At 55.3% G+C, this 11,191-nt stretch overlaps 1 protein-coding gene and 1 long non-coding RNA gene across 2 annotated transcripts; both read left to right on the plus strand.

Moving 5' to 3' along the window:
* Window positions 1-844: 844 nt before the first annotated feature.
* Window positions 845-2,809, plus strand: LOC143689952 (uncharacterized). The gene is made up of 3 exons (XR_013178976.1): window positions 845-920; window positions 1,819-1,918; window positions 2,622-2,809. It is a non-coding gene; the product is annotated as an uncharacterized LOC143689952 (long non-coding RNA).
* A 351-nt stretch (window positions 2,810-3,160) lies between these two features.
* KCNS1 (potassium voltage-gated channel modifier subfamily S member 1) lies at window positions 3,161-9,849 on the plus strand. The gene is made up of 2 exons (XM_077167973.1): window positions 3,161-4,155; window positions 6,225-9,849. Exons 1-2 carry the CDS (start codon window positions 3,163-3,165, stop codon window positions 6,693-6,695), a joined length of 1,464 nt encoding a protein of 487 aa, XP_077024088.1. The 5' UTR covers window positions 3,161-3,162; the 3' UTR covers window positions 6,696-9,849.
* The last annotated feature ends 1,342 nt before the right edge of the window (window positions 9,850-11,191 follow it).

The raw sequence follows: 11,191 nt of genomic DNA on the forward strand, positions 1-11,191 counted from the left end.
TATTTGTAAAGGAGGAGTGCTTTCTTATATCCAAGTCCTAGTCTCCAATACCCTCTCCCCAACCATGCACACAGTAAGCACCCAATAAATGCTTGCAGACTGCACAACTCTTCCAAAGCTCTTCCGCACACGTGCCCCCTTTATGCTCATCACCCACTTGTAAGGTGAGTCAGGAAGGCATCGGCAGGTGAGGACATTGACCTTCTCAGGGGCAAAATAAACTATTTCATGTTTCACAGCCCAGAAGGGGAAGTGGGGGGGGGACTGAGTCCAGCTCAGGCAGAGCTTGGTGACTCCCTGGGAGACAGGGTCGCCTTCTGCTACTCCCTAATGTGGATCCCAGTTGGCAGTTTGGAAGACGTGGGTTCCAGTCCCAGGTCCCCCTAGCCCGGCGCCCCCAGTGAGTGACTGGGCCTCGTCTGTGAAATAGGGACCGCAGGAGCCCGGACCTGTCAAGCGTGTGCAGGAATAACCCAGATAACTCCCCTGACGGCGGGCCCTGGCACACGCTGAGCGCCCAGTTAAGGAAGCTATTGTTTCTGGCTGTGGCTTTGCCAGAGAAGCTTCAGCTGAATCCCCTCTCTAGGGGGTCCCCACCCAGCAAATGACCCTTCCTCCCAGGGCCCGAGGCTTCGGGGGATGCCCTCGTTGTTGGGCCAGTCTCCCGTCGCCACCTCTCCCCACCCGAGTCAAGAATAGAAACCGGCGCGCGCGGCCTCCCCCTCCCCCGCGGCGGGGCCCTGCAGCGATCGATGTGGCCGCGGGGGCCGGAGGCGGGCGGGGAGGGCGGGGGCGGCGGGGCCTCGGCAGCGGCGCGGCGCGGCGGGACCCGGGGCAGACACCAGCCCGGCCGCAGGCGGCCGCTCCCCGACCTCGGCGCCGTGGGAGACGCGCGCGGCACCCGGGAGGGGCCGTGGCAGGTAAGGGGCGCCCCTGGGAGAGGAGCGTGGCCCGGGAGGGCGCGGGGGCTGCGAGCGTGGGAAGCGGAGTCTTGTCTGGGGTGGTTTCTGGTGCCCGCGCCCTCTCTGGGATCCCCAAGGAGGGGGCAGCGAGAAAGGACGGCAGCACTGGGGGCGGATCGGCTTGGCCCTGTTTCCTCATCTGTAAAATGGGATTAGGAAACCCCTCGGGCAGGGCTGGTGTAGGGATTAAACCCGGAGAGCTGTGTAAGGCACCCAGTGAAGTGACTGGCCCATAGTAGGTGCTGGAGAGAAGTGTGTGGTAGCGAAGACCAGTCAAAAAGCCTGGTTCCCCATCTCAGCTGTGCCAAATAGCAGCTGGATGATTTTGAGCAAGTCACTTAATCTGTTTTAGTGACCTTCAGATCCTGGTCAGGAAATGTTAGTTGAATTAATTATCCCCTTTCATAGAGTAGGAATGTGAGCTCCAGAAAGGGGAAGGGAATAGGCCAAGGTCATGAACTCAATGGGAGATGGACTGGCTTCAGAATGTCATCCTGCGACTCCAAGTATGGGGTGGTGGGCGGGGGGAGCTCCATCATGCATGCATTTATTGTGCACCTGTCCTTTGCCAGGGACTGTACTGTTGAGAAAACCTTGCAACACTTAATCTTCCTAATCTCTAATGGAAATGTGGCATTCCCCAGGTCTCAGATTGGGAAACAGAAGCTCAGAGAGGGGCATGGACAGGCTCAAGATCACACAGCTAGGAAGTGACAGACTTAGAATCTGAACCTAGGTCTGACCAAAGAGAACCACAAGGGATTAACATTTATTGAGCACCTACTGTGTTCCAGGGACTTTGCACATATACTCACAATAACCCTTTACCAGAAGTGCTATTATTTCCATTCTATAGAGAAGAGAGCTGAAGCCAGAGCAGGGAGGAGAGCAGCCTGAGGTCACACAAGTGATGGCGCTAAGGACAGAACCCGGATCCACCTGACACCAAGCCCAAGGTGAGGTGCACCCCGCCGGGCACTGGGCCAGGCGCTTGATGCACACTCAGTCCTCACATCCACCCCGAGAGCCAGGCCTTACTCACCGCAGTGCAGGTGAGATAAGGGAGGGTTGGAGGGGAGTCACCAGTCTTTCATTCCAGCAGAGCCAGGAGGGCAGTGGAAGGAGTTAATATTCCTGAGTCTCTGTCCACTAAGACCGAGCACCTTAATCTTCCACCCATCCTTGCTGGCACGTGCTATTGTCTCCATTGCTCAAAGAAACTGAGACCTGAAGGATAAACTGCTTCCCCAGGGTCCCAAGGAGCATCAAGGGTGGAGATAAACCCAGGTTTACTTGACTCCAGGACAGTGATACAGGTGGATAAATTTAGTAAACCCCCTCTGTGAGTCAGGCCTAGATAAAGACATTTAGTATTTTTAACCAATCTTCTATGTGGATATTTTAATCTCGATTTGACAAAGGCTAGAGAGTTGACAGGACTTGCCCAAGGTCACATGATGGAGCCAGTGTTCAAGGTCAGGTCTGACTGCCTCCACAGACGCTTCACATAGTCTAAGCCAGTGGCTCTCCAACTTGAGCATGCATCAGCATCACCCTCCAGCCTTGTCGAAATACAGGCTGTGGGCTCCCACCCCCAGAATTTCTGATTCAACAAAGTCTAAGACAAGCTGAGAATTTGCATCCCTAACAAATTCCCAGGTTCTGCTGTTGCTGGTGGCCCAGGGAACACACTTTGAGAACCATTCCTCTGAACTCCTCCTGGGGGGGTAAGCTATTACTGTCCCAAATCTGCAGAGGAGGAAACTGAGGCTCAGAGTGCCAGCGTGTCCATGACCCTGCAGCAGACCTCCGGTGTGTGAATCCAATTTTGCACGGGAACGGGAGACGTAAGGTATGAGCACCCACGAGATGCAGGCCCTTCTGCCGCTGCTTCGCTTTCACATCCCTTCCAAGTAGCTCTCAGCGTGTTTTAAGCCGCAGGAAAATGAAATGGGGGTGGGGAGGGCCCGTAATTTGGTCACAGTCCCCAGACTTCAATTCAAACCCAGGCCTGACTCTGAATCCAGAGGGCACTTGATGCAACCCTTGAGCGCCTACTGTTTACCTGGAGCTTCACCCAGAGTCACCAACACCCCCGGCTGGTGAATGGGGCCCAGGCTTCCAACCCGGCCCTCAGGGAAATCAGGTGCGGGGCGCTCAGGGCAGTCTTACCCCGTCCGCAGGCCGGTGCGCGGCAGCCATGGTGAGCGAGTCCCCGGAGCCCGGCGCGGGCGCCCCCTGGCGGCGACGAGACGAGGCGCTGCGCGTGAACGTGGGCGGCGTGCGGCGGCGGCTGAGCGCCCGCGCCCTGGCGCGCTTTCCGGGCACCCGGCTGGGCCGCCTGCAGGCCGCGGCGTCCGAGGAGCAGGCGCGACGCCTGTGCGACGACTACGACGCGGCGGCGCGGGAGTTCTACTTCGACCGGCACCCGGGCTTCTTCCTGGGCCTGCTGCACTTCTACCGCACCGGCCGCCTGCACGTGCTGGACGAGCTGTGCGTCTTCGCCTTCGGCCAGGAGGCCGACTACTGGGGCCTGGGGGAGGGCGCGCTGGCCACGTGCTGCCGCGCGCGCTACCTGGAGCGGCGGGTGACACGGCCGCGCACCTGGGACGAGGACAGCGACACGCCGAGCAGCGTGGACCCGTACCCGGACGAGATCTCCGACGTGCAGCGCGAGCTGGCGCGCTATGGCGCAGAGCGCTGCGGCCGCCTGCGCCGGCGCCTGTGGCTCACCATGGAAAACCCGGGCTACTCGCTGCCCAGCAAGCTCTTCAGCTGTGTCTCCATCGGCGTGGTGCTCGCCTCCATCGCCGCCATGTGCATCCACAGCCTCCCCGAGTACCAGGCCCGCGAGGCGGCGGCCGCGGTGGCGGCGGTGGCGGCGGGCCGGAGCGTGGAAGGCGTGCGCGACGACCCGGTGCTTCGGCGCCTCGAGTACTTCTGCATCGCCTGGTTCAGCTTCGAGGTGTCGTCGCGCCTCCTGCTCGCGCCCAGCCCGCGCAGGTTCTTCTGTCACCCGCTCAACCTCATCGACATCGTGTCGGTGCTGCCCTTCTATTTCACGCTGCTGGCGGGCGCGGCGCTCGGGGATCTGAGCCGGGTGGTGCAGGTGTTCCGCCTCATGCGCATCTTCCGCGTGCTGAAGCTGGCGCGCCACTCCACCGGGCTGCGCTCGCTTGGCGCTACGCTCAAGGTGGGTCCGCGGAGGCCGGGGCGGGCCGGGGCGGGGCCGAGCTCGGACAGGTTGGCACAGGGAGTCCCAAGCCCAAGGGGTCCAGGCACGCCGTGGACTGAGACGTCCGATTTGGTGCCAGGCACCGGGCTCGACCTCAGGGGTGCGTTTCACAGCCGATCTGACCTTCCCAACAGCCCTGTAAGGGAGGGCTTCCCGGGGAGAACACATAGCTTTGCTTGTTTTCTTTTTCAAAACACAACACAAAGGTCACTTTTAATCAAACATCAAATGATATATAGCAGCTAAAGATGCACAGCGGGATACTCGCTGGCTTCCTCCCTAGAGCCCTTCTTCTGATCTCATCAGAAGGCACAGACAATCACAGGCCACCCATAATAGGCCAAGTCTAGCAATAGCCTGGGAGCTTACACTTACCGAGCACTAACTCCTAGCCACCATCACTTCCATTATGGATTTAGTGCTTAGGACTGCTTCTTCAGGAAGATGCTGTTATTTATTCTCTTCCTTTAGATGAGGAGCCCGAGGTTCAGAGAGCTGACTCTTTTAAGCCAGGCTGCAATTTGTTACATACCCTCCTTGTGCCAGGCTCTGCCCTGGGGAACTTACACTGGGGGGAGGGGGGGTGGGTAGAGCAGAGAGCTTGTGTTGGAGGTGAGAGAGCACAGGATGAGTGCTGGGAGGGGGCCATGGGGAAGGCCGGAGATGAGGTTGATTGGTGAATGAGACAGGGCGCTGAAGGACTGTGAACTCCTTGACGCATGATTTCGGACTTTCTCTTGAAGAGGGGAGCCTGTGAGAGGTGTAAGCAGGGGCAGGTGTTATTCTCACTATTTTGCAGATGTGGAAACTGAGGCTCCGAGCAGTGACAGTAATGGTTAAAGGTCTCTCAGTGAGTAAGTGGCAGACCCAGAGACATCGGCTGTGCCTGACTGTGGCACCCATGCCCTTTGCCCTAAAGCTGGCTGCAGCCTGCTAAGGACTGCTAGAAGGGGCTACAAGACCCCTTCTGCCTGTGGCTCAGGGAAGCCTCCTGTGTGTCCTCACAGCCTGATAGCCAGGACACTGGGCACTGGCAGGGTGACACGGGCAGAATCCTAGCGTGATGTGATGGGCAGGTGCAGGGAATCCCTGAGCAGGGGATGCTCCTCTGCCATTTCCCCCACCATGTCAGGAGCCAGAGCCTGATGATATTAGCTTTTGCTGCAAAAATAACCTTGATCTGAATGCCAGGGTCTAAGACACAGGTGTGACAAACTCTAGACAAGCACCTTGCTATGCACAGTAGGCCCCCTGACCACCCACGGCTTTGTCATCACCTGGAAGTTAGAAATGCAGAACCCCAGGCCTTACTCCCAACTTCCTGAACACAAGAGCCACGTGATTCCTGGGCCATGCTGCAAGCTGGAAACCTTCTAGTTGTGAGGGGGCTGAATGTGCCTTTGAAGAGTTTGGCAGCATCTCTGGCCTCTACCTCCTCACGACATGCAAATGAGATCCCTGTCCCAGTTGTGGCAGTCAAAAATGTCTCTAGACATTGCTCGACGTCCCCTGGATGGGTGGGGAAGCAAAATCGTCCCTGGTAGAGAACCACTGCTGCAGGGCGTGGTCTCAGGGGCCGATCGAAGGAAACGGGCAAGGCCATCCTTCTCCCAGCTTCCTCGAGGGGGCAGGAAATGATTAGCGTTTGTCGGAAACAGGGTAGAACAGTCAAAAGTTAAAACCAGAGCTTTGCCTTGTGGAATATAAACTATGGGCTCTCTTGGTTCTGTCATGGTGTAAAAATCATGAACCTTTCATTGGCTGATAACAGCCGTAGCCTGGCAGGCACCTCGGTTAACAGAACCCGTATTTAACGTTAAACTAGGCCTATGTGCCAGACCCCAGGGAGTTCTGCTGCGTTTCGTAGTTACGGGACCTTAAATTTGGAGTCAGGGGACCTGGGTCTGGTTTGCTGTGTGGCCTGGGTGGGCTCTGCCCCTTCTGCCCTTGGGGCCTCGGTTTCCCCGCTGCACCCCAGGTCCGTAAGCCCGTCCAGCTCTGACTCGTGGCCCCGTGTTCTCTTCCAGCACAGCTACCGAGAGGTGGGCATCCTGCTTCTCTACCTGGCGGTGGGCGTGTCCGTGTTCTCAGGCGTGGCCTACACGGCCGAGAAGGAGGCGGGCGTGGGCTTCAACACCATCCCGGCCTGCTGGTGGTGGGGCACCGTCAGCATGACCACTGTGGGCTACGGCGACGTGGTGCCAGTCACGGTGGCTGGTAAACTGGCAGCCGCAGGCTGCATCCTCGGCGGCATCCTGGTGGTGGCGCTGCCCATCACCATCATCTTCAACAAGTTCTCCCACTTCTACCGGCGCCAGAAGGCCCTGGAGGCCACCGTGCGCAGAAGCAGCCACCGCGAGTTCGAGGACTTGCTGAGCAGCGTCGACGGCGCGTCCGAGGCATCCCTGGAGACGTCCCGTGAGACCTCACAGGAGGGCAGGTCTGCAGACCTGGAGGCCCAGGACCCCAGGGGGCCTCTGGACTCTCTGGGTTATTAAAACCGGGCTCCGTGTCCCCCTCCCCACACCCTCAGAGCTGCCTCCACTGCTTCAGTGCTTCACGGCGGTGCAGCTTGCTCAGAACCCCTCACCCGCAACTGAGAGGTGAGCCTCAGAGGCTGGAGCCTTCCCTCCCAAGGCCCAGGGCAAGGTATTGTCAGCTGAGACTGTGGGAGGCTGGAGAACCTGGAGACCTTTAGGAACAGGAGCTCCAAATCATTCCATGGAGCAGGCAGGGGCCAGAGGGGAAAAGCTGAAAGGATGCTGCCAGTTTCTGAGCACCTCCTGTTGGCCATACCGCCTTTGCCCTTATAGTGTGGATAATTACCCCCATTTTGTAGATGAGGAAACTAAGGGTCAGAGAGGTGTCCTAACAACTCACCCGAATGCCGCACAGCCAGAAGTGATCAAGACAGATTTGGAATCCAGGCTTGAGAGTCTGCCAAGAGGCCAGGCCTCAGGAGGCCAGTCCCTGAGGTTGAGCCAGGGGGTTAGACCCTCTGCCAGAGCGAGGGAAAGGACCAAACACAGGATTCAGACACAGGAGCTCTGGGTCTCAGCATGGTTCTTTTCCAGAAGCCTCCAACAGGAGTCAGCTGTCAAAGATGAGGCCTGGGAAGAAGGAGGAGGGAGCTTTCTCTTCAGCTGATTTGCAAGACATTACCTAATAGTCTCCTGCAGCTTCCTCCCTGGACTGGCTTGAGATAAAACCTGAGCTAAAGGCTCTGGATTGAGCCTGAGGTCTAGACCTGCCATGTGAATCGGGCAAGTACCTGCCCCATGTCCAGACTTCAGCCTATGTGTCAAATGGTCTCAATCTGTGACCCAGAGGGAGCTGAAAGCCAATGGAGCAAGGCAGGCACTGATTTAAAGTCAGCTGAGCTCTGCTATGTTGGTGGCAAGGGGCTGCCACGCCTGGGCAGCTGCTCCCCTAGCCCTCCCACCCGCAGTCTGACCTTGGCAGTTACCTCCAGCCCCACATGGGGTTACCATCCAGGCAAATGCCGTGGACCCCTACCCCCTTAGGCCAGCGTCAGCCACCGCCTCCTTGCTGGGATCACATCTCTCACACTCGCCTGCCAAGTCCCCTCTCCTCTTGCTGAAAGAGGTGGGGAGGGCACAGTTCATAGCACTCTGCACGTTCTGTTGTTAGGACCCTCAGCCCTCTCCTCGCATTGCCCGATTGTGAATCCGTGGGTCCCACCACATGGAGCTTCAAAGGGACAGTGCTGTCTGGGTGACCCCCGGCTTGGTGCAGAGCAGGTTTTGGTAACCGTTGAATGGGTCGGCCAATTCGTCCAGCCGACTGCGTGACAAGCACTGAGGGGAAAGAAAAAGCCAGAGAGACCTTGCCCTTGAGAGAAGGTTCATGCTTTCATGAAAAGGAGGTTGTACAGTTCGGCTTCCCCTCTCCCTCTTGGTTTTTGAGGCTTTCACAATGATTTCCTTCTAGGTCCTTTGGTTACTCATGCAATCAATATTTATTGAGTAGTGAGCTGGGGCTTCACACGTGGCCTGCTGATATGTTTTGTTTAGCCAGACAGTGCTTTTAATATATATATTTTTTATTTGAATGCCTTTGGGAGGGGCGTGCACTCCAATTCTCCACTGTGTCCCCTTTCTCCCAACACACACAGTGTTGGTTTCAGTAAGCCATTTCTTACATTTACTTTTCCTGCCTGTCCTCTGATTTGTCAGTTGCTTACCAGGTTCAAGAGATACATGGTGGACAAAGTATGTATTCCTGTACTTTTGAAGCTTACAGACTAGAGGGAATGGGGGACAGGCTTTAATCAAATAATCACATAAGTATATAATAATGGTCTCTAATAGGTACAGGGAACTATAAGTATGTACAGTGTCATGGGGACCATTACTGGAGAAGGTCAGAGAAGGCTTCCCTGAGCAATTAACAATTTAGCCTGATAAGGGTAAGGATAAATAGCTAATTAGGCAAAGGGAACAGGGCCCTCGACACATGTTGCATGGATGGATTTCAGGTCTTCAGGTTGAGGTAGTGATGTAGCTAAGCCAGGGGGCTCTAATGAATTAAACACACACACTCACACACCCACGCCAGCCATCTCCTACACTCACCTCTTAGCATCTGGGCCTGGCTGGTTGCAGTTTGGGGTCAGTGACCAGGGGGCTGCGTGCACCCTCCCTGGCCTTTCCTGACCCATCGAGGCCCCAGGGAGCTTCTGGATTTTCTGAGCCCATCGTCAAGTTCCCGAAGCGGGTGTGGGACAAACTCAGGTGGAGACCCAGCTGGGCTCCGTCCCTCAGGGGTGTGCCTGGTCCTGGCAGAAGAGCACCCCACTCTCCGTCCCGTGTATCGATGAAAAACATTATTCAGATAAAGAGCCTGGGCCTAGGGACCTTTCCTGTCTAATGGAGCTGGCCGCTCGACATGGGTTCCCGGTGCTGGGAGAGCTGGGCCACGCAAGGCGAGGCTTGGAAATCCACCTTCTCTGCTTCCAGGTTTGCATTTGGCACAGGCTTCATCTGTGCTCGTTCTGGCCGGAACAGGGACGAAGAACCAGGAATCCAGCTGGAAGTCATTTGGGTACGAAGGGTCATTTACTGGGAAAAATTATTGAAGTGCAGAACTACTGTTACCATTAGGATTTTTCAGTTTTTAGCAATAGGAACTGACTGAAGCACAAAAAAATGAATGTATTGGAAGGTATTTTAGTTTCCTGGTGCTGTTGCACCAGAGTCCCACAAGCTAGATGGCTTTAAAGAACAGACATTTGGTGTCAGTTCTGAAACATGGAAGCCTGAGTGAGGTGTTGGCAGGGCCCAGGGCCCAGGCAGCTGCCCACCTCCCCCTGGGCTCCTGTGGCGCATGGCGCAGCTCTCCAGATCCTCACAGGCCCTTCTCTGTGTGTCTGATCTCACTTTGCCCCTTTCTTAGAAGGACACATTTGATGACATGTAGAGCCCACCTGGAGAATCTAGGATGATCTCTTCATCTCAAAATCCTCTGCAAAAGAAAAAAAAAAAAAACCCAGGGAAGCTGTTTGAAACCAGAAGCCAAGGGACCAGCGGCCCTGTGTGTGCCCTCCCAGCTGGCAGAGGTGTTCCGGACGCCATCAGACTTTCTTAAGTCGGGGTATCTTTCTCCAGATGCCTTGGTTTTGGTGTTTTTGTGGCCATGATATGGTGAATCCCTTTTACAAAAGCCAAAGAAAGAAAAGGAAAAAAAAATCCTCTGCAAAGACGCTTTTTCCAAATAAGGTCGCATTTACAGGTCCCAGGGATGAGGATGCTAGCGGATCTTTGGAGCCGCCATTCAGCTCATACAGAAGAGGGTAGGGAGTCTTGCCCAATTGAAAGAAAAGCTGACTGACCAGCTTCAGGAAAGAGATGAATAAAATGAAGCTCTGGAGTCCTCAGTAGCAGGACCCACGAATCTGCTTAGAGCTTGCATTCAAAGGCTCCATTTCTAATCACCTTCCCTCCCAGTCCCATTCTGCTCGTGGTTCATGACCCAGGAGACAGGCTGCTTTGCTCCCGTGGGGCTGGTGCCTCTCTCCTGATGGGGAAGAGGGCAGGTATCCTGGATTCACATCTGCCCCAGACCGCAGAGAGAAAAGGTTGTCACCTTTCTCCCTAACAAAGCGGAGAGATGTTAACAGGCAATAATAATAATAATAATAACAGATGTCGTCTGTGTCGCAACCTTGGCTACCCAGCATGTCCGCCCATACATGCACACCTCCCCAAACAGGGTTATAAATGCTTCGCTCTGACACAAGGAAACTAATTAATTAAAAGTACTCTGATTCTCTCCCCAAAGGGAAGATAACCTGCCATTATGTTCTGTTACTGAATCCAGTTCTGAATTTATTCCTTCAGTGGTATTACTGATCCTAAATCAATATCTACAACATAAGGAATAAGGGGAATGTAACTGCTGCCAGCATATGTCCTCTCTGTGACACTAGAGGATAGAAAAAGGAAAACAAAGACTCAGCAAGGAGAGAAACAGGTCTATACTGTATCATTCCTTCAGTGATCAGAAGGCTGCACTTGGTATTTCTAAATTTTCTTCTTCACTAGCTGTGCCGTGCTTTTCTTGCCTCTGGCCAACACCTCAGTTACTTGGGATCCCTTGCTTGATGGGGTGACCCAAGCATTTATTCCTCGAGGATCTGAGCCCTTGGCGATCCTGCCTGTATATGGAGATGCCCCAGGGAGTCCCCCGGGTGTTACTTGCACTGCTTCCTGCCTCCTTTGTACCCCCGTGACTATTTCCCCTTGACAGTTCTAGCCAACATGTAACTCCCTGTATATTTGTCCACCTGGGGATGAGAGGAGCTCAAAAATGTCCAGGTAGCAGTCTCGGTCTCCAATTTAGTAGGCCCACTTCTGTGTCTCTCAGTGGAAGTATTCTTCCCTCGAGTTCCAAATCTTAAGTCAGCGAATAGAAAACAATAGATTTGCAAGTGGGTCATTAGATTTAGTTGGGAGCTATATGACTCTTTGAGAGT

The sequence above is a fragment of the Tamandua tetradactyla genome, chromosome 1 (assembly GCF_023851605.1).
Source record: "Tamandua tetradactyla isolate mTamTet1 chromosome 1, mTamTet1.pri, whole genome shotgun sequence".
In the NCBI taxonomy this organism is placed as follows: Eukaryota; Metazoa; Chordata; class Mammalia; order Pilosa; family Myrmecophagidae; genus Tamandua; species Tamandua tetradactyla.